At 40.5% G+C, this 13,419-nt stretch overlaps 1 protein-coding gene across 1 annotated transcript in view; it reads left to right on the plus strand.

The window, feature by feature from the left end:
- Positions 1 to 525: 525 nt before the first annotated feature.
- AFF3 (ALF transcription elongation factor 3) overlaps positions 526 to 13,419 on the plus strand; it is a gene marked incomplete at its 5' end in the record, with an annotated part of 138,313 nt that continues 125,419 nt past the window's right edge. The window contains one exon of the mRNA XM_019669197.1: positions 526 to 577. Within this exon, the coding sequence (XP_019524742.1) occupies positions 526 to 577 (52 nt within the window). The remainder of the gene's footprint in view (positions 578 to 13,419) is intronic.

Consider the following 13,419-nt stretch of genomic DNA (forward strand, 5'->3'; position numbering starts at 1 on the left):
AAAATGTCTTATAGTTTTCAATGTATAGGTCCTTCACATCCTTCGTTAAGTTTATTCCTAGGTATTTTATTCTTTTCGTTGCAATTGCAAAAGGAGTTGTTTTTTTTTTCGTTTCTTTTTCTGAAATTTCATTGTTAGTGTAGATGAATACAGTGGACTTTTGTACATTGATTTTGTAGCCAGCAACTTGACTGTATTCATTTATTGTTTATGATAGTGTTTTTGGTGGAGTCTTTCGGGTTTTCTATATAAAGAATCATGTCATCTGCAAAAAATGACAATTTAACTTCATTTCCAATTTGGATGCCTTTTATTTCTTTCTCTTGTTTGATTGCTCTGGCTAAGACTTCCAATACTATGCTGAATAACAGTGGTGACAGGCAGCAACCCTGTCTAAAAGAAACAAATTTTTAATTAGGAAATCAAATAGACTTATTGCTCAAACATTGCTCTAATAAAGATATTTTGGTGCTAAATTATTTTGCACTTAGCTAAGTTCCTGTACCTCTTTGTTTATTCTTTCAGAATGCTAGAAGATGACCTTAAGCTAAGTAGTGATGAAGAGGACAATGAACAGGTAAGATTATCTTTTCCGTTATGTTGTTTGAATGTGACTTGATAACATTGACCTGGTAGACTGTCCTGGGTATTAACTGAGTCATACAAATACCGACTTTTCGTGCACTAGGGTGCTGGGTGCCCTCTGCTAATTATGAGATTCTATGCCATTGGGCCAGCCAGTTAAAATACTTTGGCCTTGATTTCCCTTAAAACTGTAATTCTGTGCTTTGTAATTCTATGCTTTTTATGGCCTTGAAACCAACAACAGCTATTTATAAGGAAGCTGACTGGGGACAGGCTTCAATGTGAAACAGAGCCCTTTTTGGGGGGAACTCTAACTGGCCTTCTGGAAATAAAGCCTGTAATCTTAGGCTCATTGGCATGCACCAGACAAGCTGTAAGCATTAAATATTGAGAAGTCTTAGAAGTCTTATACAGATATTATTAACTTTGAGATGAAGCACACGTAAAGGTGAGCTAAAATGATGAATAAAAAATAATCGTGCTCAGAATGGCCTGTTTGTCTTAAATGATAAATGAGCCTGAAATGTCCTCCTTCTGTGTTGATTTATCAGCTCAAGACATGAGTCGGGGTTTATAAATATTCTTCTGATCCGTCAGTTAAGGTGAAAAAATATCCACTTAGCATTCATCACTTTCACCTCTGCACTTCAGGAAATGTTTGTATTTTAAAGCCAGTTTGAAAACACTAAAGACAGATTTTCTGGCACTTCTGTCTCCTTTTTCTCATTACCTGCATTGAATTTTGTCAGGCTTGGATAAATGTGGTAGGTATGAAGACGATTCAGAGAAGTTTTTTGTTTTGTTTTTTATGAGTCATTTTTAGATGCGGTACAAGATACTTGTGCTATTCAGTTGATCTTGGAAGAGTGAGTTTTATATAAAGGCATCGTGGAATGCTTGCAACTATTTCTACTGCAAATGCAAATAATGCAGCGAGAGCATGCAGAGGTGAAATAAGTCAAAGAAAATTTCCAGAAAGAGTGTCTGAGCAAGTGTCTGTGAGCTCACAGAAGTCTCTGCTCACCTTGTGGGAAAAGATGGGGCACCAAAGAAGGGACTGGCCATGAGCTAGAACTCGGTGAATCTGAAAACTGGATTGGCACATGGAGAAAACCCCAAGGGAAGGAAGGTTACTGAGCAAGAAGTCTGGTTCAGGCCTTGGGTTTCTAGAGATGGATTCACTCACTCTAGGTGCATGCACCAGAGCACCCCACTATCTATAACACAGCTGTGTTGCTAGAATGAGAAAACAACTTCACGCCTCACTTTGGTTCCTCCTCTATGTGACGATAAGCAAGTGATTTCATCTCTGTGTGTGTTTCCCCAAGGAGAGGTCCAAATTGGCGCGTTGTAGGTGAAGCCACTGCGAACATGTAGCTTGTGTACACTTTATGTTAGAAAAGGGATTTGCATACTGTTTCATTCAGCAAGCCTTTCTTAATTGGACAGACTCTCCTGAGTTATTTCCAGGAAACATTCCCGCTGCAAACTCAATTTTAAAAAACTACTTGTCGAGAATGCACTAGACATGCTCTCAAAGGAAGCAAGAACTTTTAGTTGACTCATCTGCCCTTATTAGCGATGTCTTTCCAGTCTGCAGCCGTTGATAACGTTGTGTTGTGAATATACAGGTCAGATCCTTTATTCTTGCATTTGGTCCCTGTGTGTGTGCCCCTTCCCACCTCCTGCAATAAAAGCAGCTGACAGAACGAACAACTTTTATCCAGTATTCTCCTTTTTAAATTAGGGCTCCACACAGTGGTTTTCTGTGGTAGTTTCAGTAATTGCTCTACCACTAATTATATTAAGTTACCCAGCTCTGGCCTATAATTATCCCCTGGCCTAATCACAAATCTATAATTCCTATGCTTCTCTAAAAGACTAACAATACAGTTTTGTTTTGTTTTCTCTCCAAGACCAAAATATAGATGTGGCCCAAAAGAGTACATGCAGCCTGTGCACACATGCAACACACATAACACGCACTGCATTTTTCTGGCACTGGGAGATAATTAAACAATTAACACAAATGATTTTCTTAAATATAATTAGAGCTTGTCCCTGACTATATTTTTAAACCCAAAACCTTTCAAAAATATATTGCACGTTTCCCTGTCTTAGGAAACATAGTATATTAAAATGCTTCACCTTTTCTAACATAATACCTTGTTGTCCTTGGGAATATTGGTCACTGGCCTGTACAGCCACTGTGATAAAGCGATATCTATGACAGTGTCAGTTGCTATGTCTGCCTGCCCTTCCTAAAGTAGCCTCATACTCTCCTGCCCAATATTTCCTTCATCGTCATTGCCTTTGTGCTCTCAGAGATAAAGACATGGTAGTTTCGTGGGTAAGCACAGGCTCAGCAGCCCTGCTCCCTGGGCTCAACTATTTGTCTGCGACTCAGTAGCTTTGCAACTTTGGGCCAGTCCCTAAACTGCTCTCTGCTCCAGGGCCGCCATTTGTAAAACAGGAATTGATGTGAGGTCCCCAAAGCCGGGCCACTCCCTCAGAACTTGTGCTCATCTGTTATCTTCATGTCACCAGATCCAACAGGCTTTTTTTTTCTCTTTTAGTCAACTTATAATTGAATAAGGCATACATAGAGAAAAGCACACATAACCCAAGAATGCAACTTCATGAATATTCATAAACCACACACCACAACTAAAGTACCCATGTAACCAGCCCCCAGATCAAGATACAGACATGACCGGCCTCTCAGGTCTCCTATGTCCCCTGCCAGTCACCACCCTCCAGGAGGATAACCCCTCCTGTTTTCTAATACTGTAACTTTGCTTGTTTGGGGACTTTATATCAGTGGCATCATTCAGCAGGTACACTCTTATTTCTGGCTTCTTTCAGTCTACATTATCTTTGTGAGACTCATCTATATTGCATGTCATTGACGTTCGTTCATTTTATTACTGGATCATATTTTATTCTGTGTCTGTACCGCAATTGACTTGCCTATTCTGCTTGTGGCACCAGGCTGTTCGGGGTTATTAGCATTGTGCTGTAATTAACATTCTTGTACAGGTCTTTGGGTGAGCAGATGGACACACTTCTGTTGGGTCTGTGCCCAAAAGTAGAAATGCTGGGCCGTACAGTGTGCTGTTCAACTTACGTAGATTATCCCAAACCATTTTCCAAAGTGGTCGCAACAGTTGACACTCCCAACCAGTCAATGTAAAGGAATTCCAGTGATTCTACAGCCTCACATTTGTCTTTTTATGTTCATGAAGGATATTGTTCTAAAGGTTTCTTTTTCGTATTGTCTCTGGTTTCAATGTAAGGGCAATACTGGCTTGTAAAATGAATTGAGAAGTGCCCTCCTCTTCCCTTTTCTTGAAGAGATTGTATAAAATTAATGTTAATTCTTCTTTAAATGTTTGTCAGAATTCTCCATGGAAATCGTGTGGGCCTGGAGATTTAAAAAACTTACAAATTCTACTTTCTTAATAGTTCAAGGCTATTAACTCTTCAGATTATTTCACATTGGTAGCTGTCATATTTATGTGTGTAGAGCTGTGTTCCTTTATTGCCCTGGTCTGGGGCTATAGTGATAGCCCCTGTTTCATTCTCCATACCAACCTTCCTTATTTTTGTCTTTGTCAGTCTTGCTGGAGGTTTATCAATGTTATTGATCTTTTCAAAGAACTAGCTTTTTGCTTCATTGACATTCACTCTCAGTTTTTCTGTTTTCAATTTCATTGATTTCTCCTGTTTATTATTTTTCCTTCCACTTGCTTTGGATTCGTTTTGCTGTTCTTTTTCTGGTTTCTGGAAGAAGCTTATAGTATCGATTTGAGGCTTGTCCTACTTTATAATAGGTGTATTTAGTGCTGTACATTTCATTCTCACCACTGCTGTAACTGGATCCCACAAATTTTGATACATTGTATTTTCGTTGTCATTTAGTTTAGTGAGACTTCCTGTTTGGCACGTTGATTATTTAGAAATGTGTTGTTTCATTTCCAAGTATTTGGAGATTTCCTGTAATCTTTTATTGATTTCTAGTTCGGTCCCATTGTGGTCAAAGAACACAGTCTGTCTGATTTCAGTTCTTGTAAATTTATTGAGGTTTTTTTTTTTATGGCCCAAGACGTGGTCTATATTGGTATCTGTTTTCTGGGCACTTGAAACAATGTGTACTGTGCTGATGTTGGGTGGTGTGTTCCATAAATATCAATTAAGTCCCGTTGATTGATGATGTTGTTGAGTTATTCTATAGCCTTGCTGATTTTCTGTCTAGTTGCTCTATCAATTATTGGTTAGAGGAGTGTTGAAGTGTCCGATATAATTGTCGATTTGTCTATTTCTCCTTTCTGTTCTATCAGTTTTCGCTTCACATACTTTGCAGCTCTGTTATTTGGTATATAACATTTAGGATTTCTTTGTCTTCTTGGTTGATTGACCCTTTTATCATTGTAATGTTCCACTCTATCTCTGATAAAGTTGTTTTGAAGTCTACTTGATCAATATAGCCACTGCTGCATTCTTTTGAGGAATGTTTGCATAATATAACTTATTTCATTCTTATACTTTCGACCTGCCTATATCTTTATATTTGAAATGAGTTTCTTATAGACAATGTGGAATTGTCATATTTTTTATACACTTTGCCAATATCTAGCTTTTACTTGATGTATTTACACCATTTGCATTTAATGTAATTATTGCTACATTAGTGCTTAAGTCTGCCATTTTATTTTTTGTTTTCTATTCTCTTTTTTTTTCTTTATTTTCTTTTTCCTGGCTTCCTTGCACATTTTGTAGAACTCCGTTTTTATCTATCTATAGTATTTTTGAGTGTATCTCTTTGTATAGCTTTTTAATCCCTGTTCTAGGTTTTACATTATACATACATAACTTATAACAGTTCACTGGTGATGGTATTTTACAGGTTTTCTCCCTTATCCTATAATTACCTCCATCACAGAATTGGTATGTGGATAATATGGGATTTGGTTTTCTATCTTCCTGACTTCTTGAGTGAGCAATCTGAATCTTATTCTGTATCCTATTCATCTTTATTTCCCAAATGCATATCATGGCTGACTGGCGCCTAACCAGAAAACCTTATCTTCCCATAACCAGATCCACAAAACCACCTTTACCATCACCTATCCTCTCCCTTCCCTCCTATTACTGAGAACACTCCCTTCCTCTTATCCAAAATCCACCCCATTTCCTCTCAGTTACATGGTGACTTGTTCCCTTCACTCCTTTCTGCCCCACCTTTCCACCAGAACTACTCATTTGTTCAACAGTGACCTCCACAGACCGAAATGTGCTGGGTCCTTTTCAGTCTCTCATCTCACCAGAAGATGTACAACATTGGAAATTTTGGTCACCCACTTTTCTTGAGGTGTCTCGCACCAAACTCTTCTGGTTTATTTCCTGGCCCTCTGATAGTTTCTTCTCAGGCTTTTTTGATGACTGCTTCACCTCTACCCAGTCTTAAATATTGGAGCCTTTCAGATTTATCCCTGAGTTGTCTTCTCTACTTCCTCTCTCTCTCTCTTTAGGTAATCTCATCTGTTCCCATGACCTTCAATTTGTATATGCTTACAATATCTAAACCTATATCATCAGCACAGAACTCCCTTATGAACTTCAGACCTACTTGACTTTTCCACTTGGATTTCTCACAAGCTTTTCCCATTCAATTTGTGCCAAAATGAACTTCTGGTCTTTGCCACCCCTTACCTACCTACACACAGATATGTGCCCATTGTAATTGTTTTCATATCTACAAGTGGTACTGCCAGATGCCCAGTTGTTCAAGCCTAGAAACATTGGGCTCATCTTTGACAACTCTCTTCCTCACTTAAATATTAATTTTATCTCTAAATCCTGTAAATTCAACCTCCAAAATTTAATATTAGTCCATCCTGGCTAATCTAAACCAGTCTAGTAGAGACGAGCATATTCTCATTCTTTCCTCTCTATAATATACAACCCTCCTCGCAGTGATCTTTTAAAAATGTAAATCAGATCAACTCATTTCTTGTCTAAAATCTTCATTCAATATGTTTTCCATTCCACTTGGGATAAAAATTCAGAGCCCATAGTATGGCCTCACCCACTTCTCCCTCTTCACTTCACATTGAGCTAATTCATGGCCCTTCAACCATACGGGCCTTCTTTCAGCTCCTCCAACAAGCCAAGCTCAGGCATCTCAGAGCCTCCATGGCCTCGACTCCCTCATTTTTTTCCCCGACCAATACCTACTCATCTAGGAAGTACAGCCTAACTTTCACTTCCTCAGGGATCCTCCCCCTTATCTAAACTGGACCCTGGTTAGGCCTTCTCACAATAACCTTAACCTTTCTTCTTAAGTCTCCTCATAATTCTCCTTATGTGTTATGTTTATTTTTTAAGATATCCATCTGTACCAATGAGACTGCGTGTTTCCTGAGGAGGACTGTGTCAGGCAGAATAAATGGATGCATGAGAAAGTAAATGCATAGGGCTGAGATGAATTGAGAGTATTTCCAGCTGTCCATTGTCCAGTATCAAAGACAACTTTTACTCTACCTCTCTTTCTTTTACTGAACGTTGTGATATTTCAAATTACTCTTATCCAAAGATCAAATGTGTTGACTGAGAAGATAAAAATGTAAGACCCAAGATCATAAGTTGGCTATATACTGGGGGTTCAAAAAAAATGTATACAAGTGGACACTTTTGTCAACATTGCTCAAGCAGTAGTTCGCCATAATCAGAAGTGTCTGGACGCTGATGGTAACGACTTTGAGCACCTCTTGTATTGCAGAAGTCAAACGTGACTTGTATTCCTCTTTTGCTATCGGTATATATTGAGTATTACAATTTTAATACAGTTTTCCTTTCTTAAAATGTGTATACATGTTTTTGGCACCCTCTGTAGACTAATGCACAAGTAATCTACCTATTGAGGAGAAAAGCATCTATTCAATCTCCATGGAAATGTCTGTCACCACTTCTTTAATATGCTTAATGCCAAGCCATACTGAAGTTGTAAATTTTCAGAAGTTACCTCAAACAGGAGTCTCCAAAACCAAGAGAATGGGTTTCTCCACAGCCTTTTCTTTCAAGGATAGCAGAGCTGGGATTGTGACGGGGTTTTTACCCAGGAAGTTTGGAAATGTAATGGAAATGGAAGCATATTCTCATATTTGCTCCTACAATTTTCATACTTGATGAGGTTCATCCTGGAAATAAGACAAATGATGTAAGAATCGGTTTTCTTGTTGTCTGGGTAAATGAAGGACACGTGATACTTGCAGCACTTTGTTTAATCCCCTTTTCAGTCACTCTTGGTTTTTACAAATCCAAAATCCAGTGTTTCCCTGGGAGAATGTGAAGAAATTAGAATATTTAAGGCAAAATTATTCCTGGAGGTACTAAGTCCCAAAGGGATTTTTTAAAAGGATTTGGAAGGGAGAGAAGCGTTATATACTGCATATCTTCCCTGTGATGTGAGGGTAAACTCGGGAGGTTGGACACAGCAGATATCTAGATGAAATTCTTATAGCTAAGACACAAGGAGAGGGACACAGGATTAAAGCTCCCATCAAGGAGCAGCTGAGTGTCAGCTGCAGACTGTCTCAGAGATGACAAATATACAAGCTCAGGGAAATTGGGAGAGCAGGATCCAAATTGAATGGCTACGTATGAGCCTGCAGCTTCCAGTAATTACATTATCCACACATATTAGGCAGTCTTTTCATTTTAATTATAGAACTGCACTTTTCTCTTCAAATGAGCATGGTTTATCCACTTAAACTGACAATTGTAATGTTGTAGGCCGTGATCACTGGATAGCATCTGTACAGGGAAATTCTCCTACTGGCTTAATTTACTTCCCGCCATGAAGAAACGTTCCCTTTTAATCCCCAATCAATATTTGGAGAGCATGATTAATTTAATAGATATCTAGGTAGTTACCATAAATCTTCAAGTTAAAGCCCCAATTCTTCTTATTTTAATGCACAGAGTACGAATTGTGTCTCTTGACAAGCATCTGAGTATGAATTGAGAGTCTGGCTGCATCAGGATGTCAGGATTGTAGGTGAGGCTGCTCTGAGTACTGAATTACTCTTCTTGCTTTCTGTTACCTTGCGTTTCTCGTGGAGAGGCACAAGGAACATTCCTATGTCAGTTCCCTGCTCTTTACCATAGAGGTCACTGGATAACTAACATCACTTTAATAGTAAAAGTGGATTGCCCATCGCAATGGGTGCTGTTCATTTCTTCCCCTGTTCCTTTTTTCATCTGACAATTGCATAACAGAAAGCAGAGCTTTTAAAAAGAACCTCTGGGTGTGCATGTCAATCAGCGACCAAACGAATTAGCTGGATGATACGCAGACGTGGAATAAAAACACAGGAGGCTTTTGCAGCCCAACTGCACTTCCCTGGGTGCATTTTTCTTCTCGGGATCAGCTTGCTGGATGCTGAAGTTCTTGGCCTGTGAAAATTTATTACCCACAGAGTCAATCTGCATTCAGGCGGCCAAGTCTGAATAAATAGAGTCATTGTGCTTGTCTGGGATTTGTGGCCAGAGTTCATCCAGTCAGCCTGACATTCACATCCCGGGAGATTCATTAAAAGCCAACACCCTGGTATGTGCTCTTGAATCCTGCCAACATTGTAGAGAATTATATAAACAGGAGTGGAAGCAGTAATCAGGACCAGGTTTGAGGGGCAAAGCTCCAAAATCCAGTTTGTCCTGTATTAGAAATGAACGTTTTTGTAGATGTGATTTGTAGCCAAACACGAGGTAGAAAATTTTATGTAAAAGTCATTCCGAGAATAATCTTGAATGCCTACTAAGCATCAAACGTTGTGCAAGATGCTGGCTTGTTGATCTTGATGAATTACCCATCAGTAACATTCACTACAATAATTGAGCCTCAAAAATTTAAAGTAAACTTTAAATGCCAGGAAATGCCCTTCCCTCGATGACTATACAGAACAAATATATAGTATTACATATAGGAAACCTAATAGCAAAATAGACCAAAAAAAGAGTAGTTTATTTTTGTTTTTATTTTTAATCTTGCATCAGTGTTTTGCATAAGCTAAATACCCAATTTAGTGATACTGACAAATTGATTTATTTTTAATATATTGGGTTGTCAGAAAAGTCATGACACATTTTGCAACAAAAAAACAGAAAAAATATGTCATGACTTTTCCGACAACCCAATAAAAGCAACAATAACTCTAATTGAAAACTATTGCCTATCAGATCTTTGTCATATGTATACAAAGTAATCATATATTTGAACCTTCAGTCACAGTCAATGGAACCCAGACAGTCAGCAGAAGGTTTTTGTTTGTTTCCCTAAGTCCTAAAACTTAGTTAAGTAATCGGAATTTGTAAATAAAATTATACTGTCACCAGAAGCAAATGCAAAACCCTCTTAAGGTGGCCAATTGTATTATGTCATGCCACTCGTCATAAATGTTTGTAAAAAGCACTAGCATAGGTGGAGATACACAAAAATGTAATTGCCTTTTTTTCATGATAATGAACTGCAGTTTCCAAAATGGAAATGGTCGGCCAGCTTAAATGTCACCGAGCACAGATGTACAAAGGCCCACATCCCGTTTCCTGAAATATTTTTTCATACCTCCTTTGTGTAGGTTTGATTGTGACAAATATCGGTTTGAGGACCCTGAGTGGAAATCTGGAAAAATTATATAAAAATCAAAAGTTGATCCATTAAATTTGGGCAAACATGTAATGAACACAAAACTGTGAATCATTGCTTTGTTAAGTTTAAGAATTCATGGAAGGAGATCAATTTTTTAAGCTAAGCCAAGTTTTTGTTAATGGTGCATATTAGTACCTCCAAGAGATAGACTCTCCATTCAGAGGACAGAACAAGGTCTATGCAAAATTAATTGATAGGCATACTCTTCTCAAATACAGCTACCAGCAGGGCTGCTGGTTGGCAGAGGAAGTAGAATTCTCCCTCCAGGGGACATTGCTGTTCAAGTCGGAGGAATAGCCCTTTATCCTGTGACTTTAATGGTTTTTTCTTCAATAGCTTTTTCAGAATGGGAACTATTCAAGAATGGAAGCTCCTTGGAGTATATGCTATCACTCATGTCCAGGCTTGGCTGGCTTCTTATAGTAAAGGATTTACCCAAATCATTCAGGTGTTCAGTCCAGATAGGCACTTGGAAAGTTTTGTTTTTGTGTGTGTTTTCCCATAGCTTCTCCAGGTGGGGCTGGTTATTTCATAAGCACATTTTCTTGGGAGACTCTCTCAGCCTGTTCTTTCTATAAGGAGCACAATCATTTGTGGTCATTCAGTGCCCCTTGGCACTTCCCAGTTCCATCCTGACCAGATCTGCAGCCAACAGGTTGTGCTGACTAAATCAAGACTATCTTTAGGAAGTCAACCAGGCAGCCCCTGAAATGTCAGGCTGCCAGACATGGTCCTCCCCACGCTAGAAAAGTGTAGGAGTGCGATGAGCCAGAATCTCTTTCTAGAAGGTCTGATTCAGCGACCTGTCTCTGGTACCTTCCCGTTCAACCTGTTCTTCATTCTTAAAAGTCCAAGGAACAGTATGTGGTTACAGCACATTATACATGAAAACACTTTCACGCATAAACCATAAAGCAGTGGTCACTTGAGAGGTGGAAATTCTAACACCACCAATCACACAGTCGCAACTGGTTCAGCTATCTCTAATGTTATATAATTGATTTGGAAGGTGCAATTATGAGAATTTTTCCTAACTATTATAAACCTGTTTTTACCTTCAAATACCCCTCTTTTGTCTGAGTAAAAGGGATGTTTAAATGAAACGTAACACTAGGCTTTGATTTTAGTTCTTCAAACGCTGGTTGCATATTTTACAAATCAAAACATTTATGTCACTTCCATCTTGTCTTTCTATGAAAACAAAGTAACATTTGCATTCCATAACTTGGGCTCCATTTGCATTCATAAAAATCAACCACCTACCAAGGCCCATGGAAAGTGAGTGGGATTCCACCAAAGCATCATATTGAGGTCACATAAGGACTTGGTTAAAAGCTCCAAGAGGCATTTGGCAAACCCAACCAAATGGGAAGTGACTAAACCCAGCATCCACCTGCTGTGCCAGAGATGAGCATTACTAACAGGCCATCGTCCTGTTGGCTGTTCTCAGGGTCTGGCCTGCCCTGAAACTGCTCTACCAGATGAGTTCCAGGAGCGTGTGGTAATGGGCAGGCCCCGGAGCCATGGTCCAACCTGCAGGGCTTAGAGCCCATCACCTTCTACACCCCAGTTTACCCTCTTACTCTCAAGGACCAGGACTTTAAATTCACACACTACCTATAGAGTATCTCCAAGCAGCTCAGCCGTCGTTAGCTATGATGGTTACTATGGTGTGTTTGCTTTCACTTTGATATTGTAGATGCTAGACAAGCACATGCGCACCGCACAGGCGCATTCCCTCACATAGAAGGCACTGTTGCCTCGCCAATGCTCTGTCCCAGATGCCACATCTTTCTGCCCATCTCACAATTCTGAGACTTGACTGCCCAGCTTGGATCTTCCACCGTCACCCAACCTTACCAGTGGATTTGCCCCATTTGCCTGAGGAAGCCTCAGCAATCTCTGCGTCCCCGGACCAGACCCCAGCAGGCACTTCCTTTAGTGTAGTCCCATCAAGGAGAGCCCAGAGGTAAAAAGAATTCTTCCCCAGGAGTTTCTGGCAAGCTCTGAGATAAACAATACACTTCTACCTGTAAACCTCTTAAGGAACAGAGATTTGTCTCAGAAACCTGAATTTCTCCCATCTTCTTTGCAAACACCTAAGACATGATGCCTATGCTTCCTCTTCATTCGCCCCAAGAGAAAGCTCGCCCTATGTCTATTAGCGTCCACCCAGTGTCCCACCGGTCCTCTTCATACTGAGACTGGCAGAATTCAAAGTTCACCTGGACCCCTCCCTTCACCCTCTGCCCGAATAGTCCAGTGAGGTCGAGTCCGGGCTGGGTGTTCTGTGGGGTCTCGCTGGCCTGGTTCCATTACTTAGCAGCTCTGTAACCATGAGCCAGCCAACCTGACTGAACCTCTGTTCCAATGTGTTAATGTACCCAGACAAAAATACTACAGTAGATTGACAGGAAATATTATGAAATATTTTGCTTTTAAATAGTCACCATCAATTGCAAGACAATTGATGTATGTAAGAAAAGGGAAGGAGCTAATTGTAAAACTATATCTAGTAGGTGGGAGAAGGAGAGACTGGTGGGCTGCCATTTTAGAGGAGAGTGTGAGAGGGAGGCAGAGAGAGAAGGGAAGGGAGACAAGGCAGCTGCCCCACAGTGTAGGACAGCTGAGTGAAGACTCTAGGGTGTTCTACGGGGCATTAACAGCCTCCACCCCCCTGACCCTCGCTTGTCAAGAATCTTTGATAGGGGCCGGCCGAGTGACGCGATGGTTAAGAACTGGCTTGGGATGCCAGAGGGCCCCGGTTCGGATCCCACATGTGAGGACCAGTGACACTGCCCTCCGCAGCTAGGATGCTGAACAGCAGCTCGACCTGGAGCTGGGCTGCCGTGAGTCGCCGGTGATGGCGTACGCTGCAGCCACTGTGGCAGTGAGTTGCCATGGGCTACTGTAAGTAGCCAGCAGCCAGCGGGAGCGGCCAGCAGCCGCCATGAGCGGCCATCCAGAAACCGGCGACCGATCTGCCTGGCTCAGGAAGAGCGCAATGATGGTGCCAACTTGGACCAGTGAAGCAACATCCTCCACAACTACACTGAAGAACGAAACGACAGTGGCTTGTCTGTTCCCCTTCCCCCAATTCCCCAGCTCTGTTCCCATCCCCCCAA

This window comes from Hipposideros armiger, unplaced genomic scaffold, assembly GCF_001890085.2.
Source record: "Hipposideros armiger isolate ML-2016 unplaced genomic scaffold, ASM189008v1 scaffold_550, whole genome shotgun sequence".
Taxonomy (NCBI): Eukaryota; Metazoa; Chordata; class Mammalia; order Chiroptera; family Hipposideridae; genus Hipposideros; species Hipposideros armiger.